This window comes from Festucalex cinctus, chromosome 12 (genome assembly GCF_051991245.1).
Source record: "Festucalex cinctus isolate MCC-2025b chromosome 12, RoL_Fcin_1.0, whole genome shotgun sequence".
Classification (NCBI taxonomy): domain Eukaryota; kingdom Metazoa; phylum Chordata; class Actinopteri; order Syngnathiformes; family Syngnathidae; genus Festucalex; species Festucalex cinctus.
In genome coordinates this window covers 14,552,442-14,574,497 of record NC_135422.1, presented here as the reverse complement: position 1 = coordinate 14,574,497, position 22,056 = coordinate 14,552,442, and the positions used below count along the sequence as shown (strand labels likewise).

Here is a 22,056-nt window from a genome sequence, read left to right as displayed (position 1 = left end):
TAAACTTTGTATTGCGAAAGCTTATTCTCTGGTTCAGCAGACAGACACAGTCAAAATAATGTCCTTGACTCACAAGCAGTTAAAATGGTCTTCACATATATCAGACAGAGCTTGTTTAAACAAATAACCACAAGGAACCAAATACCAAAATGAGGACCATCACTTTTTAATCAAACATATGTGATGATGTGGTAGACAAGTGCTGAAATTATTAGAGGTGCAACAATTAAATCGATTAATCAACAACAATCAATTATCAAATTAACCAACAACTATTTTGATAATCGATTAATCGTTTAGAGATCAAAATTGTCCAAATCCTCAGAATGACAGTGTCTCAACAGTAAATATTAGATGATTTTGTAGTCCTCCATGAAAGCAGAATGGTTGTATTTAATGCAAATAAGAAAACGGTTATAAAAAATAACCATTAACTGTAGTTGCAGCCTTTGAAATTATTGTCAATATACCTTGCCAGCTTCAAAATGGCCTGTTATTGAGTGCCTTCCCACAAGAAGAGTGGGGCTAAACGTCGACACATTGTTTTTAGGCAACAAGTAGCTCAAGCCCCTGTGGTTCATGTGTTGAACCAGAAGTATGGTGGCCTTTAAGAAACTTTGAAGGCTGTTGGAAAGGCGCATAATAGGGAAATAAGGCCAGAAAATAGCATTGCAACTCACGCATTGACCATCCGAGCTCGTTCAGAACGCCGAACTCCTCACCTCTTGACTTTTGTTGCCGTTATTAATCAAATATGAACAACTTCTGAAGTACGATAAGACGCAAAGACACTCACCTAATTTTCCAAATTTGAAGGAAAAAAAACCGCCCCTCGGTGTCCAACAAGGAGTGAAAAACACTCAAACACTAACACGAACACGAACTTTTTTTTTTACACATGTCCGTCACACAGAGGGGCGTACGTCGACGGTTTCCCCGATATTAAAAGCTTGAAAGTCCTCCGTCCGCGGTTCGAGATGTAAAAGTGGTTTCAACGAGACAGGATGTGTGCGTCGGCAGGGTTGGGCTGAGCGAGTGCCATCCTCCTTCGTTCGGTCAGCTCGTGGCGGCTGCTGGACGATTTTGAAAAGCAGTTGATGGAGGAAGAGGAGGGCACTTGTGAGCACAAACCGGCGCTCATTGGTCAAAACAATGTTGACACGGTCGGTGCGATGTATATTGTAAACAATGTTTTAGCGCTTTTTCGTGGAAAATATCTTACTACCTCAAGGGCTCCACTTGATAAATAATAATAATAATTAAAAAAACTAAATATTAGGCTGGTTTGAAATGCGCATTGAAAGTCTGTGTTTTGACGGAGTTGCCAAACCCACATCGCTGCGTCATTCTTTCCCTCCATTGGCTACAGCGAACTTCAATCAAAAGTATTTCGTCCAATCCCCTCCGTGCTTTCTTTCTTGACAGGAAGTGCTTTAACTTCAGATTTTTTTTTCGAAACTAATCGTTCTATCTCCCGCAGAGTTGTCAAGGACAGTTTAGAGGTACTTTATCTTACTTTTGTAATATTACTACTGTAGAGTGCTAGAATTGTCGAATGGCTTTCACGTCAAAGTTTCTAAGAGTTTTGAAAATATTGCTTTCACCTTGTTGGTTTGTGCTCACTTTCGTTTTTCTGCTTAGGTTCACCAAATCAACCTTTAAAAATAGCTTAGTAAGCATTTCTATTTAGTCCCCCCCCCCCCCCTTTTTTTTTTTTTTAAACTAAGAAGGAAATTGATCAAGTTGGTGGAAGCGATGAAGGTGGTGTCCTTCCTGGTGGCTGTCTATGTGTCAGTGCCGCTCATCATCTACCTGTTCCCTTGGACTCTGGCCTATGCCATCTTTGCTCACCTCTGTAAGTACAATGATACTGTGACAACTTCCCATCTATTTGCTGAAGTTTGAAGAACCGCTTGTTAGCTACTAGTTAAAGTTAGTAATTTGCCAAAACTGGCCATTATATGAAACTATTATTCCTATTAACAGAAGTTAGCTTTTAGGCAAGAGAGGAATATATTTGCCTTAATAAAAAATAGTTACGCATTAGTCACTAAAGTTTGGCAAGGCATTTGTGGAAGCTGCTTTTTGAAGTTAGCTTTAGTGATTCAGACGATTTTGGGCAAAAAAGGTGGGATTCACCCTGGAATGGTTCCCAGACATTTATCTCCTGAAGCAAACAATCTTTTAGCGACCAGCTACATGTAGCTATTATCCATTAGTGGAAGGTAGCTATTAGTCCACTGCTAAAACTAAAAGGCTAACCTTGTGCACTGTCATCTTCAGTGAGGGTTCCATATTTGGTGGATCTCAAGCATCCCGAACACGTGCTGAACCACACATGTAACTTCTACCTGGAGCCGGAGGAAGGCATTCGCGTGGGTATATGGTAGCTACCACAGTCTTTTACAGTATCACTCAAAACTTAAAAAAAATAAAAAAAAATAAAATAAAAGCTAACCAACAAACTGCTCAATGTTTTATGAAAGTGTTTGTTTGCGTCTCCCTGAGGCACACGCTCCCTGTCAGCCAATGGGACAAGGCGGTAGGGAGGGGCCCCGAGTGGTACCGCAAGGCTCTGGGAGATGGAAGCCCTGTTATCATCTATCTCCATGGCAACGTGGGCACCAGGTGACGATAGAGACACTTGAACCCAGCTTAATGGATCCCGGAGGGAATTATGCAAGGTTTTCTGCACAGTCAAATGAGGGTTCGCCCTAAAATCTTTTTGTTTTTGATTGTTTTCAGAGCCAAACATCACAGGGTGCAACTGGGGAAGGTTTGTTTAGAGAATGATCGTTCTCATTTTTGTAGGATTTCTGCTCATATGTGCATGAAACTTTGCAGATTTTAAGTACTGCAGGGTTCCACGTGCTGTCTTTGGACTACAGAGGTATGCTCAAATTTATTTTTATTAAATGGGAACTAAATCCCAAATTTGGGGGTTGGTTCGACAATGCAGTGAATGTGCTAACACTTGTCAAAAAAGGGTACTCTGATTAACTCTGCGATTATGGAATAAGAATTAAAACAGAACACAGATATTCGATTGATTCAGTGCTCTGATTAAGAACCTGGATGAATAAGAATATCCACTAGCACATTGAAATCACAGTCGTAATACAGTATGAGAATTTCCTAAACACTAACATGCTAAAAGATTCTATGCTAACATATAAGCAAAAGCACCAATGCAAATGGATAAAGATTTTGCATATTGCCATATACACTATTCTGATAGCTTCGAATGAGAATTGCTAAAATGCTAACAGTTGCTATGCTAACATAGAGCATGGTAGCAACCTGAAGAATGAAAGCACCAAGACAGATCAATAAGAATTTTACATCTTGCCCGATATTCAGGTTCTAATGAGAACTGCTAAAATGCTAACATGCTAAAAGTCACTATGCTAGCATTTAGCAAGATAGCAAAGTGAGTAACAAGACCCAAAACAGATCAAAAACAAAATTACATCTTAATTAGTGATTAATTTCCATGACTTCCAATGGGAAACTGATTTTTTTTTTTTTTGCGATGTAGGCTTCGGCGACTCGACAGGGCAGCCAAGCGAACACGGCATGACCACAGACGCCCTCCACCTGTACACATGGGTGAAGCAGCACAGCGGGGGGTCTCTGGTGTGTCTGTGGGGACACTCACTTGGTTCCGGGTAAGTTTCTGCTCGCATATGATGTCATCATGGAGTCAGTGGCTCTAGATTAAGCTTTTTTTCTTTTCTTTTCTTTTCTTGAAGGGTTGCGAGCAACACTGCTGTAAAGGTGCAAGAGCAAGGTGGGTTTTGTGTGTGATCATCCATCTATCAGACGTCGCCAAAATACAGGAACGTAGTTGCTAATGTTTACAGCCAGCCAAGTTTACACTCTGATTCGCTCAACATGCCATGCCCCACCTTTTAAAGTCACACATTCAGACACAGCTGGGCACAGATACGACAGTATTGTAGGATATGAGGATGGCAACCCCAACTGGACAAAAATAATACCTGTTCCTCACAATTTTGGTATTACAGTATATGCTTCATATTTTATTATATTTAATTTCCACAGATTTTGTCAATTACCGGGTGGTCTGGGGGTAGGGATTACTGTATTTCACACAAAATTAAAAAAAATACATAAAATAAAATAATTGCACCGGTCCTAAAATAAATGGTTTGAAACAAACAGTTCTTAAAGACGGTTAAAGTAGATGGCAGCAATGCTCCATTTTAGATATGAGATAAGCACAGTCTAGTTTAGAGTCCACAGGGAGAAACAGCTGCATTTTGTGAAACCTCTTTGTTCCACTGCTACAAACGAATAAATGCAGAATCAAAAGGTTTTTTTTCTTGGTGAAAATAGTCTATTCTTTCATTTGCTACATTCAATGTATATGTAAAATCATTTAACACAATATCCTTGGGTCTTGCCGTAAAATAGCTTTCATTGAGTGAGTGTTTTCTCTCTCTCTCTCTCACTATTTTTTTTTTTTTTTTTTTTTTTTTCTATCAGGTTCCATGGTGGACGCCGTCATTCTCGAGGCTCCTTTCACAAGTATCGGAGATGTCGTCCTCATCTTTCCTCTGGCTAAAGTGAGACCAATTTGTGTTTGTTTACAGCTTGTGGTACGTTTGCATGTGCGTTAGCACCAAACATGTAAACAATGTCTCAAAATATGTCTCGCAGATGTACACGTTCCTTCCAGGCTTTGAACTATTCTTGTGGAACACTTTGGAGATGAACAAGCTGCTGTTTGCTAATGAAGACAAGTGAGTTGACCAAGACTTAATCCAAGCAAAGGAGATTATATTTGCATCAGTGTGCTTTATGATACTTACAGTGAACCTTGGCGATTTGTCTTCCGCAAACTAACTTAACTGCAAATTATTGTCTAGAACATAATTATAACTATATGCTGAAAAATTCTGCTGTTTGCAGTAGCATCTACGCATTTTTTTTTGTGCTTTCTGCAACCATCCAAATGCCTACTAAAAAATAGCCGCTAGACAAAGTGGTAAGATAAAGTCCTTTGCGATATGTATTAAAAAAAAAAAAAATAGCATTACTAAGTCAAAAATGTGTATAATGTATAATACAATAAATAGTTAATTTTAGATGGAAAACTCCATTGACAATTAGCATTGGGCATTAAGCAAGGGATTTACTTTCATTTAATTATTATTCACACACAAATGTTTTTCTAATACACACGGACAGGTAATATAACAATAGTCACAGGCATATATTCGTCGCAATCGGTGAAAAACGACTTGTATTAAAGCTGGGAAAAGCGAAATACTTACTCTTACTAGCCACTTTCTGTTTCACTCTTTTTAATCTTCATGTAAATGTATCTCCTTGAGTGCACCACACTGCCCCTAGGAGGCCAAAGCATGCACAGCAAGTATTTAATTTTTATACAGTAGATTGTTTTCATTGAAATTTCTTAAATAAATTATTTTGTTCCTGATTTATTTTCTTTTCATTTAAGTTATATTTAAAGTTGAGTTTTTGTAGGTAAATCAATGTTTTTGTTTGTTTGTTTATTTAATCAGTGAATAATCATGTTTTTTTATCGTGATTCCAATATTAGTCAAAATAATAATGATTATTATTCTTTACAAAATGCCTAATCATAATTTAGGGTTTAAACTACGTATTATTTTGGCAATTAAAAAAAAAAAATGGGTAGAAGGTGTCTCTTATGCATAAATGTGTGCTTTTTGCTCATGACTAGTGAGAATAAAATACAATTTTAGAAAACACTGCTGCCAGATATAGACGTCCATCTGTTCAGTTTAAAGGTGCTGACCTGCCCGTTGCTCATACTGCACGCAGAGGATGACGACATGGTTCCGTATCACATGGGTCAGAAGGTAGAACATGTGACCACTTCGACCATTTTATTAAAGTGGAAATGAGCAGCCTCCGTACTCTAATCCTTTGCATTTCCCCTCCAGCTGTACCAGATATCTTTGCGCACGCACAGAGAGCGGAGCAAAGAAATTCCGCCGGAAATGATTTCCTACCCGGCGAGTCGCGGATTCTCACACAATGACATCTACTTGGATCCCGGCCTGTCCAAGTCAGTGAGGTGAGGATGAGACTTTTGATGCAGCGTCCCTGTGTTAAACGTGATGAATATTATAAATATTTCTTTCATCTGCTTGTTGTCGCAGTGATTTTCTGCAGAAGTTGCGAGGGCAGTAAGCGGGACTGTTGCACATCAGATTGACCAGGCGTGCAATGTGGAGCTGGAACACGTAAATGGCAATTTTCAAGGCCCCACTGTACAATGTGCAACTTGTAGCATATAAACTGCATTAGTATAACATACAGTGTGAGGTGAAAAAAGCCAGTCGTCATTTTCATATACCTGAGATTTTAATGTGAACACTGGTAGGAAAACACTGAAGAAGAAAAAAAAGGAAATTGTTTTGGTTTGTCTTTACTGTCTCCTAGCAGTTAAGCTAGAATGTTTACATTGATAACTCAGGTTCCGTTTGCCTAGCACCTCCCCCCTTGTGAGTGAATACATTTTGCTAATGCCCAGTGCAACAAAGCTGTAACAGACACAAGTATAAGAAAATAAAGGTTTTTCCCTGGCCAAGGTAAAGCGATGTGAAGTTGTTACTGATTTTGTTGTTGTTGTTGTTGTTGTTTGGGGGTTGCACGGCGCTATTAGGTAAACAAATAAAACCGAGGCAGCTTTTCACACTTTCTTAAGCTCACGGGCAGTTTTCTCGAAGGCCTCTCGGGGCTCGCTGGGCGGGGGGATCTTGAGGTCGGTGGGCTCCACGCCCCACACCTCCGTGGCGTACTCGGCGATGGTTCGATCGCTGGAGAACTTTCCCGTCGCCGCGATGTTCTTCACCACCATTTTGGTCCACTCCTTCGGATTCTGGAAATTAAAACAACAGTCAGCCATACAAACATTGCAACCAGGCCTGTGTTGATAGCATCGTTCACTTGGCCACAGATAAGTCTAGAAGTCCTTTAACTCATTTGATCCCAAAAACGTACAAATACGTTTTATTTTAAATGTTTTAAGTGTCCCGAAGACGTAGTTATACATTGTTTTATGTTTTTTTTTAAGCTAGAGCATGCAGACGGCTTTGAAACAGTCTCTCAACTGCAGAGAATGAGTGAAGAAATTGTAGTAATTACAAAAACGGCCAGCAGGTGGCAGCCGAGTATAAGAGATCAACCAGGGTCATGTTGAAAACGAGCTTTTTCCCCACAATTCTAAACAGATTCGTGAATAATGATGAAACTTAGTTATATTCTAATGCTAATTGCTACAAAACGGAAACATATAAAAAAACATTTATTTTTTTTCCTGATGAAAGAAGAGACGCTAATATTTATTTTGGTAGGTTTCACGATTTTATAGCAATAAAACACAATATTCTGTGGGCCTTGCAAAATCAGTCAAAATCCAGTAAATCAGCCGGGAGTGAAAGGGGTTGCTCCAGTGAAAATGGCTGTGAGTGAATGAGTTAAACATTAGCATAGCATTAGCTTTGTGTTTAAATTTCCTTCTTCCGTACAGTAACACAAAAAATAAATATTTAAAATTAACACCAAAAGATCATGTGGGAAATTATCAAATAAACACCTGTTTTAATTTATTTTGTTTAATATAAATGTTTTCTTCAATTTTGGCTTTAGTTAATTTGTTTGTTTTCATAAAATGTAATAACTTTGCTCATATTACACTTTGGTTATGATTCCGTTCTGTTTTTTTTTTTTTTTTTTTTTTTTTTTTTTTTTTATTATTATTAGAAATGATGGCAATCACATGGTTTTATCCAGGCTTGCATTTATAGAAGTTAGTTTTGTGATTTGCTGATTTTTAAATGGATAAATCATGAGTAGCCAAATAGCTTTATCCAGAGGCTTCATTTATCTTTTTCTTTTCTTTTTTGTCAGTTTTTATTTCTTGAATTTTAAATGTGATGATTGACTACAGAAACGCTAATCAGAATTTTGCATTTTTGTTTTAATTTTTGAGTGTCATTAAAGGACTGTGAAAGAGTGCTTGTATTGGGTGGTTCTATTTTATTTTTTTGTCTTTTCAATGACTATGCTGATGACCACATAGCTTTGTCCAAAAAATGGCATTTAACTGGCAATGTGTTATTTTGTTGGGTATATTCAAATACTATAATCCAGCGGTTTCATTTTTCTGGGTTAAGATTCAGACATTCTAATGAAGGTTCATTTAATATGGGTTAGATTTAATCATTCCTTTGATTGTTTGAGGTATTCAAATGACTGTAGACAACTGCATAGGTTAACGCATAGCCTTTGAAAAAAAAAAGACAAAATGAAATTGAACGCTTCAAAATGGTTCATTAATGCAGTCCACGGTACCTGATAGAGTTTGCTGACTTTCTCTTGACATTTCAGATACGCTTCAAAGTCGGCAAATACTTTGAACCTGAAACGCATGCAAATGTGAGTCATTATTTAATTAAAAACAAAAAAAAAAGTGTTGATATTTGTTTGTTGCTCACCGGTCATATTTGAAGAGCATCTCGGTCAGATCCTTGAATAAATCCGGATTTTTGGGGCTGAAGAAGCCGCTCGTGATCTGGTCCATCACTTGTTTCAGCTCCGGGATCTTCTTGTAGTAAGACATGGCATCATATCTTAAGAAGACGTCAAACAGAAAAGTTAGCCCGACCCCTTGTAAAGCAGAAAATCTTTTGTATTTTTATTTATTTTTTGGCTACCCGCTTTTGTCCATCTCCGCCACATCTTGCACTGTCATGCCGAAGATGAAGAGGTTGCCCACGCCGGCCTCCTCTGCCATCTCCACATTGGCGCCGTCCAGGGTGCCGATGGTGAGCGCGCCGTTTAGCATGAACTTCATGTTGCCCGTGCCCGACGCCTCGGTGCCCGCCGTGGAGATCTGCTCCGACAGGTCTGTGGCCGGGATCACTGAATGACAAAACACACGAAAAGATGAGAATTTTATACAAAAAAATCTGATAAATACCATCAAATAACTTTTGGTTATCAGTCTGAGCATTACAAATGCTTTCTACTATAATATGTACAAAAAAATGAAGAAAAAATAAACCTTTCTCAGCCAGTGAAACTCTGTAATTCTCCAGGAAGATGACTTTGAGCTTGCTTCCCACCACGGGGTCATTGTTGACCACGGCAGCCACAGACGTGATCAGCTTGATGATCTTCTTGGCCATGTGGTACCCGGGGGCGGCCTGCGGGGGGCGACAGCGGCTGACTTATTTCTGTGAGTGTGGGGAGGGGTGTAATGTTTGCAATGGCAATATGAACCTTTCCCCCGATGATCACAGTTCGAGGTACGAAAGGCGCAGACGGGTTCTTTTTGATGCCTGGGGGACAACGCACAAATTATTATGAGCAGTATTTATGCACCAATATGATCAAAAGACAATGTTACTATGTGGACAGTTGCATAGCTTCTTCCAAAGCCTGCATTCATCTGATAGTTTTAACTTTGTGTGTGTGTGTGTGTGGGTGTGTGTGTGTGGGTGTGTGTGTGTGTGTGCATTCAACAACTATGCAGACATCTATTAGTTTAGAACTATTTTACTTTTTTTTTTTAAAGAAATATACTGATGGCCGCATAGTTTTTCAAGAATGGGTATTTGTCTGTTATTTTTTATTTTTGCCAAATTTTGAGGGACTGGAATTACTATGCAAACAACCACTTAGCATTATTCTGGATTTGTTTAGATTTTTTTTTTTTTTTAAGGAATTTAAATGATGATCCTTATTACCACATAGCTTTATCTGGGTTAGCGTTTCTTTTTATGTTCAAATTTTTTGCAGGATTACAAATTGTCTATGGAAGACCACATAGACATTATCTGGCGACAACATTAGTTTTTTTTTGTTTTCTTTTTTTTGTGGCATGGGAAATTCAAATGACTATGTGGATGACCAATGTAGCTTCATCCAGAGCCAGTATTTGTTTTAGGTTAGTTGTACATTTTTTGTTAAATTTCAGCCAGTATTTGTTTTAGGTTAGATATAATTTTGTTAAATTTTGACATTAGCATTTTTTTTAACTCTAAATTGTGTTCAGTAACTATGAACAAGGCTGCATAGCTTTATTTGTATTACTTTTAATGCTTTTTTTTTTTCAAGTCTTCTAAAATACGCCACATTGCTTCTTCCAGGGGTGCATTTATGTGGATTAATTTAGTTGATTGTTTTACGACTGATTCAAATCACATGTGGGTGACCGCATAGCTTTAACCAGAATCCATTATCCATGGTCTAATTTTTGAGGGATCTCAGTCCATGCTGATGATCGAATATCTTTATCCAGAGCGGATATTTATCTTGCTGAGTTTTGGGTTGCATGGATTTTTTAGTGTTTAAAAAACTATGCAGATGACCACATAGCTTTAGCCAAAGCCTAAGTATTGCAAAAAGTCATGTTTGTAGGTCATAATAAATAAATAAAAAATACTTATAACAGCTAGTTAGTGAGTCAATACATGCACAGAAATAAACAAAACAATAAATCTGAACACCCCACTAAGGTTCATTAAGTACATGTTGCATAATAATATCGACAAAGAGTGAAAGTGTGTGTGGTTGTAGTCCCGCCCACAAGCCAGTGGAAAATTCCCTCTGCATATCGAAAAGCATGTTTGTTTAGACTTGCAGGAGTGTGCCGGCGTGGAGTTTTCCCCGAGGGGGGCAACAACAACAGCAATCGGCGAGTTGTGCACGCACGGTTATACATGGTGACGATGTGCAGGCAGTTGAGCAGCTGCCGCTTGTACTCGTGGATCCTCTTCACGTGCACGTCGAACATGGACGCCGCGTTGATCCTCACACGGTACTCCTTCTCCAGGTACTGGGCGAACTTCACCTTGTTGTCCTGAGTCACGCACGCACGCGCACAAGCACACACACACTTGTGTTAGTTACACAATATGCATGTCGCAACAACGCACATTAATTGCTAAAGACCGTAATGAAAAAGAAGACAACTGTCTGCCAGGAGTTCCACAATTTGCGTCTGAGCTTGCAGAATATGCACACACCTGGCCATAACATTAGGTACCTTTGAACGGTACGCTCTATTAAATTAGCAAATTATATATATTTTTTTACTTTACCATAGACGCATAGCTGTACAAGTACCTGTTTCACTTTGGAAACATCCCGGATGAAAGCGGCGTTGTCCACAAAGTCCTTTAGTTGCCGCAGTTGGCTGAGGTCCTTAATATAGTCCTCGCCAATCACCTGAACGGGAAGACGGATATTGTTTATGGAAAAAATAAATCAAATATAAAGCTACAAATAAATACAATTTAAAATAAATAAATAAATAAAAAGAATAAAATAAGAATAATAAGACATAAAATAAATAAATGATGATAATAATAATAATAATAATAATAATAATAATAATAATGATACAAAATAAAATAAATAAACAAATTAAAAATAATAATAATAAAACCTCGGCGATGAGTTCGGCCAGTCCGGGGTTGCACAGCAGCAGCCAGCGTCTGGGAGTGATACCGTTGGTCTTGTTCTGGAACTTCTTTGGCTCGAGTTCGCTAAAGTCTCGGAATCTAAGAAGAGAAACAAACGTCGTGGAGTGGCATAATTAGGGCTGGACAGGCACCAAAAAATTGGCCCTGACATTTTGACTTAGGCCCGCCAGCCCGGTCCGGCCCAAATCTTGCCTAACTTGTAGTTCTGCCACTGATGTTTATTGATGATGTTTCACTTTGCTATCTATATTCGAAATGGATTAACGTACTGGTCCGGGTGGTCCCTCTAAATTGTGGGCCAGTCTCTTGGGGTAAAATGTAGGAAAATAATTAATTAAATTAATAATTAATTTTAAAAAAGATGCCAGCCCACCGGGCATCTGCCCTGTATGCCAGATGGCCAGTCCAATGCCTGACAGGAGCACAAATAATCCCGTTAAGTCTGCCTAGCAACGAGCCTGCGAGTTCGTAACAGGAGATGTGCAAATATTGCGATACAGCATGAAGACACTCGGGGAGTTTTGAGGAAGAAGCAAAGCAACCCAATAGCTGCACAAATAGAAATCACAAAAAAATGTGACATTTAAATGTGCAATGTAGAAATACTAAATATAATTTAATAAATAAAAATTTTAATAAAATACAACTATGACCTAACTAAAATAAATACAGTATATCATTGTAAAAGAAATTATTTGGCAATAAATACAAATATAAATGAAAAAACATAAATTGCTAGAAAAAAAAAGTATTTACAAAATACCTGGTAAGATAAAATATGACAAAATCATTTGCAATCAAGTGCCCGGGGCTTTAAGACTCACACTTGGGTCTTGATGATGTTGGAGTGTATGCGAGCGACGCCGTTGACGGCGTGCGAGCCCACGATGCACAGGTGTGCCATGTTCACCCGCTTGCCTCCCTCCTCCTCGATCAGCGACATCTTCCGCAGCTTGTCCAAATTGTTGGGGAAGATCGACGCAATCTTCTGCATGCGTGAGAACAAAACAAACAAAAAAAAGGTCCGCCTTGCATCTAAATTTCACTTCCTTTTGGCTCGACCCGAAGGCCACGGCTTGACGACATTTTTGGGAACCTGTTCAAGCAGTTTTTGTTTTAAGTGGGACGAATCGACCAAATCAAACGAACAGGACAGTTTTGGTACATGTAACTAGAATGCCTGCATGTATAGCGTGTGTGTTTGTTGTCAAGCAACAAAAATCTGAGTTTGGGGCTTTTATTTTGAAATTTTGAGAAAAATTGTAGTAGGGATGAGCTGAACAGTTTAAAGTTGGAACGGTGAAATTGGTCAAAAAGTGGGAAATTAACGGTCATAGCAAGAAAAAGCAGAATTTTGGGCTTTTTTCTTTTTTGAAAAAAAAAAAAATTGTAGTAGAGATGAGTTGATGTTTAAAATTGGTCAAAAGTGTGGAAATTAGAGGAGGGGAAATAAATAAGTTTTTTAATACAAATGTACAAATATTTTGTTTTTTTTCCCCCTAATATTAAATTTTTCTCTCCTAATATTTTTTATTAGTCATGTAACATTTTTAGTTGATGTTTCTATATTTATTATTTACTATATGTAGCATCATATATTTGTGCTTGTTTTTTGATGAACATTTTTTGCATTATTTTATGATTTTTGTGTATTTTCTAAAAAACATTTTGTCCAAAAATTTACCGAATTGCAAAGATTTGCACTTTTTTTACCCAAACTATTTTTTGCCCAAACTATTTTTTTTATTTTTTTTATAATTTTCGAGAGTATATTTTGTTTTTACTAATATTAGTTTATTTTTAAGACTACTATATATAGTCAAATGTTTTTTTATTTTTCTTAATAATTGAGTGTCTTTTTCCCAGATAGTTTTGCTTTCCAAGTTACCATTTCATGTGTTTTTAATCAAATCATTTTTTGCCTCACCTGTTTTTCATCATTATTTTGTAATATTTGTTGTAATCCTTTTTATTGTTTCAAATATTTTTTGTTGTAATTCATCATGTAATGCATAGTTTTTATTTTATTTTCTAATGTATTTGTGTATTTTGCACCCAATATTTCTTTGGCTAACATTTTTGCATTGTTTTCTAATGTATTTTTTTTTTTCTAAGAGTGTGATCAAGGAATGAATTAAACTCAAATCTCAAGGCACCACTGTTTTTGTAATACAGTATTTGTGTATTTTTACATAATATTTTTGTTAATGTTTGTTCTAGTATTTTGGTGCCTCGTCGAATATTTTTTGTCGGGTGTGTGGTGCTCACGTCCAGGTGGATCTGGTTGATCTGGTAGATGATCTGCAGGTGCCGCGGCAGGAGGGTCTCCATCAGCTCCACGGGCCAGCGCTCCAGAGCCTCGGGGAGAACCGTGTGGTTGGTGTAGGCAAAGGTGCGCTTCGTCAGGTCCCAGGCCTGTTAGGGACGGAGATGACATTGTCTCGGCTCGGGACACCAAACAAGCCTATCCCACCCAGAATGTCCCTCAAGACTCACCACGTCCCAGTCCAGTTTCTCGATGTCCACGAATATCCTCATCAGCTCGGGTATGGCCATGGCTGGGTGGGTGTCGTTCAGCTGGATGGCAACCTGAAATCACAACATCCACTTTCCTTATAAGAAAATTTCCAACAAGCAACAGCTCTTTCTTTTTGCAATATCTGTTTTTTTTTTGTTTTTTTTTGCAATATTTGTATTTATTTATTTTATCTAATATTGCATATTTTCTATCTAATAATGTATCTCTGTATTTTTTAGATTAAATATATAAATAAATAAAATAAATAAAATATAAAATAAATTAAAGTAAAATATTTATGTATTGCTGTTCATCTAATATTTTCCTTATTTTTTCCCAATATTTTTGTAGTCTTGTATATATTTACATTTTTTTTCTATGTGTGTTTTCTAATACAGTCTTTGTGTACTTTTTTCCCTCATGTTTTACTATTTTTCCCCTACAGTTTTTTAAATGTATGTTTAGATTTTCTCTGTTTTGGATTTGAACATTTAATCCTCAGAAAAAAAATGTTTTTACCCATTTGTAAAAACTTTCTCCAGTCTTATTATTTTATTTTATAATATTTTAGCAGGAATAATCTTCAATATTTTTCGTGTTATTGCTGATATCTGTATTTGTCTACTATTTTTTTTCATATGTTCTCATGTTTTAAATATTCTGTAATATTTTTCCTAATATTTTATCAGTCAGTATATTTATTTATTCATCAAATATTTTTTTATTTTTCTCCATTCTTTTCTGCTTTTTGTTTGTTTGTATTTTTTTCACGTTTTCTAATATTTTGCACATTTCTATATCTGAATATTACTGAGTATTTTTGTATTTTGTTTCCACTTATTTTTGTATTTCCCTCCTAATTTGTATTTTATAAAATGTTTAGCTTTGTAATAATTATTGTTTTTAATCTTTATTTTTCATTTTTAATTTTCCAATACTTTTTCTATTTTGTTTTTTGTAATATGGATGTATTTTTATTTTTTTTTACATTTGCAATTTTTCTGTGTGCATCTTATTATAATTTTGTGTTTTTTCCTAATATTTTTATGTATTTCTCCTCACATTTGTTTATTTTTCAACTAATAGTTTTGCATTTTTTCCCCTATGTTTTTTTTCTTCATTTTTCCCTATTATTTAGCATTTCTGTACCATTTATTTTTTTGGTATTTCTTCTAATAATAATAATAATAATAATAATAATAATGATGATGATGATGATGATGATGATGATGATGATGATTATTATTGTTGTTATTATTATTATTATTATTAGTAGTAGTAGTATCATTATTACTATCATAATTATTATTATTATTATTATTATTACTATTTTCACGGCCTTAAACATTTGGAAAAGAATGCCTTATTGTAACCCCATGTGTTCAGTGGAAGTGGCACGTGCCAACTCGTTTTACCATTCACTTCTATTTGGAACTTGGGGACTTGATCCAAAGGGTTACCATAAAGTCACTTCCTGTTTGAGGTTCTCACTTTATCTGGGAAGCTGTTGAAGGACGTGCGTCCCGGCGTCCCCTTCTTGGTCGTCTTGAAGCGGCGGATGATGTCCTGCAGGGTGGCGGCCACCACAAAGTACTCCTGCTTCAGACGCAGCTCTTTGCCCTCGAAAAACTGAACCAACCCCGACACACGCAGAAATCACATTTCATTTCAAGCTTTTTTTTTAAATTTTTTTATATGGATAGTGGCACTTTCAATGCTTACGTTGTCGTTGGGGTAGAGCACTCGGGAAATGTTCTCGGCCAGATTGCGGTCCAGGACGGCCTGGATGTAATCTCCCACATTAACTGTGTAGACATGCGAAAACACACTTTTTTTATGCAACACGTCCTCTTTCCACACCAAGAAACAGGAAACGGTCTTGCAAAAGTAACGGGACGCCGCTCACAGTCTCTCAGGTTGAAGTCGTTGGGCGCGCGAGCCGACCACAAACGCATCGTGTTGACCGTGTTGTTCATGTAGCCCGGGATGGGCGTGTCGTACGGCATCGCCAGCACCACCTAAACGGGCCAAACACGTGCATATTTTTCTTTTGTAGTCAGGTTCACCTGAATGTTTACACTGTGCAATACACCTGCAATTATCGGTATGTGTTTTTGCACTAACCAGACTATTACTACTGCTAAGAAAGAAAATGAATGAGAATGACTGATTACATTTCTTTGAAGAATAACTGCAAACATAAAATGATGCATTTTCTCTCTCCCATAGACATACAGTGGTTGGATTTGATCAATGAGTAATATGCGACACGCATACCTGTGTATCGACCCACTTGGTGCCATCCTTGGTCTCTTCCACGCGCCCGTAGAAGTGAACGGGCAGCATGTACTCGGGTCGGGCCTTCTCCCACGGGTTGCCGTGACGCAGCCAATCGTCTGCTTCCTCCACCTGCAGGAGTAATGAAGAGGAAGATGTCGGACGCTGATGTTATGAAGACAAAAAAATATTTTTTTACAAACACTTGGGGCATTTTAGGTAATATTTTTGTGTATTTTTTTTTCAAAATATAACTTTTTTTCTGTATTTTTTTTTACTAATATTTCATCTCAGATTTTTTTGGGGTCCATTTTTTCCCCTACTATTTTAGTATTTTCTAATAGTTTTATATATTTTTTTCTACATTTTTTTGTGTGTAAGAAGTTTGTATCGTTCTTCTAATGTCTTTGTGGTCATATTTGTATATTTCTCCTTTTTTTTCCCCCAAAATAATTTTGGATCTGCTTCCTCCACCTGCAGGAATAATGAAGAGGTGGAATGCTGATGTTACACAGACAAAAAAAAAATATATTGTTTTACAAATACTTGGGGCATTTTTTTTTCTTTACTAATATTTCATCTCAGATTTATTTGGTCCGTTTTTGTCCCTACTATTTTAATATTTTCTAATAATTTTTTTGACATATTTTTGTATGCTGGAATGCTGATGTTACAGACAAAAAAAATATTGTTTTACAAATACTTGGGGCATTTTTCGGTAATATTTTTGTGTATTTTTTTCCCCAAATATTTTAAAACTTTTTTTTCCTGTAATATATATATATATATATATATATTTTTTTTTACTAATATTTCATCTCAGATTTTTTTGGTCATTTTTTTCCCTACTATTTTTTTCCCCCAATTTTGTTTTTTACGAAATAATTTTGGATGCTTCCCCCAATTTTGTGGTGAAGTTTTACCCCCACCATTTTTTCTGCAAAAATCTTGAGAATTATTTCTTTGCCTCTCGTGAAATCATTTTTGGTGCAAAAGTGCATGTTTACACTGGAGGCCTCAACTGCAAATAAGCGGGAATCCAAAAGGGCAAAAAAAACAGAAAAAAAAAGAAACCTTTCTGTCTGCATACTTTGAACAGCCACGTTACTGGTAATGATTAGCTCGTGCTGCATAGCGACCTACTCTACTTTGGCCCCGTGCCTGATTTCATAATAATAATAATAATAATTAAAAATAATAATAAAAGAAACTGATTAGATTTGCACTATGAACGCCGTTGTACAGACCTGCCAGCCATCCCTAATTTTCTGGTTAAAGATTCCGTATTCGTAGCGGATGCCATAACCGTACGCCGCCAGTCCCAGGGTGGCCATCGAGTCCAGGAAGCAGGCTGTGGGCATACAAATGACATATTTAGACCATCAGTTATTGATGCCGGTTGCTCCGTTTGGAATAAGTGTCGGAAATTAACAAATAACAACAAAATTCAAAGAAAAAGCCAAACACTGGTTTTAACGCTTTTGATATAAACTAAACTGAGCTCTCAACTATGTATCATGTCTCACATTGACTTCACCATCACATCTATAGCGGTATGTACTGTATCGATATTACCACATATCATGTTGATATCAAGACGTATCATATCGACAATGTGGTGTAAGTATATCAATATTGCAATGTATAATATCGACTGCAATTGACGATATTGCAATGTATTGTACCAATATCACACTGTATTACATCAATATTGGAAAGTATTCCTTCTATATCACATCAATAATGCCACGATATCGTAATATTTCATATTGATATTATTGTGATTTAGCATATTAGTATCGCAATGTAGCATATCAACATTGCAATATATTATACTACTTTGCAAAGTATCACATCAATTATCACATGTAACATCAGGTATTGTATCCGTATCACAATGTAATGTACCAAAATTGTTAATATCGCAATGCATTGCATTAATATTGCAATGTATCACATCAATAGTACCATTTATCATATCGATAATGCCACATATAATAAAGTCACAATGTATCATATCGATATTGTGATATACCATATCAGTATCATGATGTAATATACCGACAATGCTACCTATTGCACCAATATCACAATATATCACATCGATACTGCCATGTATCGTATCAATGTTGCCAACTTGCCACATGCCATGTCACAATATATCATATCGATATTGTTATGTAACACATCAGAATCACGATGTATGAAACCGACACCGCACCAATATCGCAATGTATCGTATCACTATCACAATGTTGTCACATCAGTATTCTATATCATGCAGTATCATACGATATCACAATGTATCACATTAATATCGTAGTGTATCACATCCAATGTGCCATGTATTGTTACTGCCACACATCATATTGATATCACAATGTATCATATCATATCATACGGATATTGTGATTTAGCATGTGTATCATATCGACACTGCAAAGTATCATAGCAATGTCACAATGTATCGTCTAAATATTGCAATGTATTGTATAATATCGTGATGTATCATACGATACTCAGATGTATCGTACCGATATTCCACCGATACTATGACGTATTGTCCCGATATTGCAATTTTTGCACCGATATAGTGATGAGTCATAGTGATATTGTGATATATCGTGCTGATAGAAATATTCTAGCATTGATATCGCTACATATCATATAGATACTGTGATGTGCGTTATCAATATTGTCAGATATCGATATTGAATTGACAATTATCTACATTGTGATGTAGCACTTCAATACCACAATCAACACTGCAAAGTGGCTTCAAAGGTTAATTCACCGCCACATAGATGCTAATCGTTAGCCCATGCCTTTGGCTTTTCTCATTATGTGTTAGCATTAGCATTAAGCTAGCGGATTAAAAGCTAAGCTACAGTATGTGGTTGTTTTAAATACACACGCATGTAATTGTTATTTCTTATATGTATCCTTTCACAGTAACTTCAAGTGAGAGTGGCAAAAAAAAAATAGCCTGCAGCCTCATTTCTTGACAATATTTATTAAATCCAGCTAGGTTAGTTGTGAAGCTAGTTGACCCTCTGCCACCATACTAGCCCTTGTATCTCATGTTTACCCTCTCAAGTCAAAGCAGGAAAAAAAAAAAAAAAAAAGACAGCTCTTATCTCGAGGTCCCAATATCTATTGCAACACGTCTGGCTCATGTTCACACACTCTCCGCCCTCATAAAGCTTCCTGACACCGGGCGTCCGGCCAAATATTTCCTATTGTTTATCTTTTTGTAAACACGTTCAACCTTCTTCTACCTGCAAGTCTGCCCAGGCCTCCGTTGCCTAGACCGGCGTCCTCCTCCACCTCCTCCAGCTCCTCCATGTCCAGGCCCAGCTACACGCGCACACAACAACAACAACAACACAACATGCTAACAAACACATGCTACGCTGGCATGCAAATGAGCCGGTCCGACCTGGTAGATGGCTTCGTCGCAGGCGTTTTGCAGGCCCAGGTTGATCATGGTGTTCTGCAGTGTGCGGCCCATGTAGAACTCCAGGGACAGGTAGTAGACTCTCTACACTCAGTCGCACAAAACAAAGAATTCAAGCACTGCGAAAGGTACGACACCAAGTGCAAGCGCAGACACGATGGCAATAAAAGCAGAGCTTGGGATATCAAATGGAGAAATACATTGATATTGGAATGCATACTGTAGCACGGTTATATCAATTTGTAAAAAAAACCAGAATGAAATATTTCATCAAAACAGCCTATTTTTTAATTTTTGGCTGGATATTTATGTATCTCTTAATGGTGAAAGGATTTGGCCCAAATCTGCCAAAAATGGACAGACTTCTGAACTCATTCACTGCCATTGATGGCTATAGGGATCAAAGCTCCATTTTATTTGAGCTGTCTTTGAATGAGTTAATTGCATTGTAATTTACTATTTTTTAATCATAAAAATTCTTCAAAAAATGGGGCTAAACTTCCACGCAAAATGGGAGTTGGGCCCGCCCCCTGACTCCAAGAAAAAAAAAAAAGAAAGAAAAAAACTGAAGAAAAATTTGCACCAATGCACATCCAAATGCTTAGTACTAATTAATTATAATAAGATAAATGGTGAAAATTAAATACTATTTTTCGTTACCTTTAAATAAATGGTGAATTAGTGAAAAGACAAAAATGTTCCATCTCCTGTTTGTCTCAAAATTGGCTCTTCTCATCACCAACCTCTCTTCACAGCAGGTTTTGAAAACCATGACTGATGTACCATAGCAATGGTAGCCAGTAAGTAATTAAAAAAAAAAAAAAAAAACCCAGGGAAACGACAGCTTCAAAGACAGAGGCCGCAAAATATCATCCTGTGGGCCACAAATGGCCCCCGGGCCGTAGGTTTGATATTAGTAAATATAAATAATATAATATAAATAATATAAATAATAACTAACAATTGCAACTAATATAAATCACAAATAATATAATATAAAAATAATAATAATAATAATAATAATAATAATATAATGTAAGACAAATAATATAATATAAAATGGAAATAACGATTTGATTAGAATTCATTTTTTTAAATGAATTTAGCTCAATGAAAAATTGGTGTTAAACGATTGATCTCAAGTAATACAAAATAAAGTTTTATATATATATATTAAAATGTTTACTATTTATTTTATCTAACATTTGGTGAATTATTATTACATTTACTGTAATGAGGATTGGATTGAATTGAATTATTAAAATAAAGTATTTACGTAATTTATGTCTATGTATTTGACTTTATCTGTGCCCCTGAGGCACAAATAGTTTTTTGCACGAGAGGGTGCAAGTGTACCCAATGAAGTAGCCAGAATTTTTTTTTTTTTTTTTTTTTTTTTTTTTTTAAACCAATCCAACTTTATTGCTCGTACCTTGGGGTCTGCCTCGTAGTAGAACTGCTGCGTCCGGATCCAGCGGCCCACCAGGTGGTCGCGGACGGTGTGCGCCAAGGCAAAGTAGTAGTCCCTCGGTGTGGCGATGTTCCGGTCCTTGACCAGCGTGAAGTGCAGGTGGCGGTTGAAGCCCTTCTTCAGCTCGGCCACGTTCTCGACGCCCACAATGCCGCGGATGCTGATCTGCTTGCGCTTCTCCTGGTCGGTCAGCGGGGTGGCCATGGCGTTGTCTGGTTTCTGTCCGCCTCGAGTGCGCCTGAGTCCGGGTAGCTACTTTCTTGTCACTCGGTGGGCTGCTCCGAGAGTGACTGGAGTTCCCGGAGGTGAGGAAGTCAGCTGTCATTGGGAGGCGGGGCAGAGGGGGCGTGTCTCTTTGCGGAAGTGGCTCGCGTCGTTTCTTTCAATTTGTGTCGCGCTTGACTTTAAGCCAATCAGCTTTTAACAAGTCAACTTTCGACCAATCAGCTCTCTACATTCCCTTCTTTATTTTGATGCCCACATCAAAAAAGACATGCAATACAACTTTGAAAGATACAGTATTTTTCAAATTAGTATTCATGACGTTTATGAAATTACTAGCCACATTATCACTTTTAAATGTGACGATTCCTTCATCTTTTGTTTCTCACATCTCTTCTACAGTCAGATGTAGTTTTTGGCCAATCAAATTCCAGCAAGTTTACTTTCAGCCACTCAGCTCTCTGCCAGCCCTTCCCTTCTCTATTTTGTTGCCCACAAGACGTGCAATTAATTACAAAATAAGACATTTATTAAATTATTAGTCATAATATGACTTTATAATGTGAGGTTCGTTTCATTGTTTTGTCCCCGTCACATCTCA

The 22,056-nt window shown here is 37.1% G+C and overlaps 2 protein-coding genes across 3 annotated transcripts; one reads left to right on the top strand and one right to left on the bottom strand.

Moving 5' to 3' along the window:
* The first annotated feature begins 1,395 nt into the window (after window positions 1-1,395).
* LOC144031859 (lysophosphatidylserine lipase ABHD12-like) lies at window positions 1,396-6,617 on the top strand. Of its 2 annotated transcripts, none has more exons than XM_077539338.1 (13): window positions 1,396-1,502; window positions 1,731-1,855; window positions 2,284-2,386; window positions 2,509-2,628; window positions 2,746-2,776; window positions 2,845-2,890; window positions 3,539-3,668; window positions 3,753-3,790; window positions 4,510-4,589; window positions 4,684-4,766; window positions 5,795-5,873; window positions 5,958-6,091; window positions 6,177-6,617. In XM_077539338.1, exons 2-13 carry the CDS (start codon window positions 1,756-1,758, stop codon window positions 6,205-6,207), a joined length of 975 nt encoding a protein of 324 aa, XP_077395464.1. In that variant the 5' UTR covers window positions 1,396-1,502; window positions 1,731-1,755; the 3' UTR covers window positions 6,208-6,617. The 2 variants fall into 2 exon arrangements, with proteins under 2 accessions (XP_077395464.1, XP_077395465.1); XM_077539339.1 differs by having other exon boundaries at window positions 1,413-1,502; window positions 1,728-1,855.
* Window positions 6,363-21,563, bottom strand: pygl (phosphorylase, glycogen, liver). The gene is made up of 20 exons (XM_077539332.1): window positions 21,195-21,563; window positions 19,745-19,846; window positions 19,584-19,662; window positions 17,553-17,656; window positions 16,306-16,437; window positions 15,935-16,046; window positions 15,751-15,833; window positions 15,520-15,657; window positions 14,007-14,099; window positions 13,779-13,925; window positions 12,335-12,498; window positions 11,474-11,588; window positions 11,152-11,253; window positions 10,738-10,885; window positions 9,304-9,362; window positions 9,086-9,227; window positions 8,736-8,943; window positions 8,517-8,651; window positions 8,374-8,440; window positions 6,363-6,898 (listed from the first exon to the last, which is right to left on the bottom strand). The coding sequence occupies exons 1-20, from the start codon at window positions 21,435-21,437 to the stop codon at window positions 6,710-6,712; spliced, it is 2,562 nt and encodes an 853-aa protein (XP_077395458.1). The 5' UTR covers window positions 21,438-21,563; the 3' UTR covers window positions 6,363-6,709.
* Between the last annotated feature and the right edge of the window lie 493 nt (window positions 21,564-22,056).

Coding starts and splice junctions, on each gene's coding strand:
- LOC144031859 (XM_077539338.1), top strand. CDS start 1,756: ATGAAGGTGGTGTCCTTCCTGGTGGCTGTCTATGTGTCAGTGCCGCTC. Junction 2,629..2,745: donor CATGGCAACGTGGGCACCAG/GTGACGATAGAG, acceptor GATTGTTTTCAG/AGCCAAACATCACAGGGTGC. Junction 4,590..4,683: donor TCATCTTTCCTCTGGCTAAA/GTGAGACCAATT, acceptor TATGTCTCGCAG/ATGTACACGTTCCTTCCAGG.
- pygl (XM_077539332.1), bottom strand. CDS start 21,437: ATGGCCACCCCGCTGACCGACCAGGAGAAGCGCAAGCAGATCAGCATC. Junction 11,589..12,334: donor AACATCATCAAGACCCAAGT/GTGAGTCTTAAA, acceptor TTCTCTTCTTAG/ATTCCGAGACTTTAGCGAAC. Junction 6,899..8,373: donor AAGTCAGCAAACTCTATCAG/GTACCGTGGACT, acceptor TTTAATTTCCAG/AATCCGAAGGAGTGGACCAA.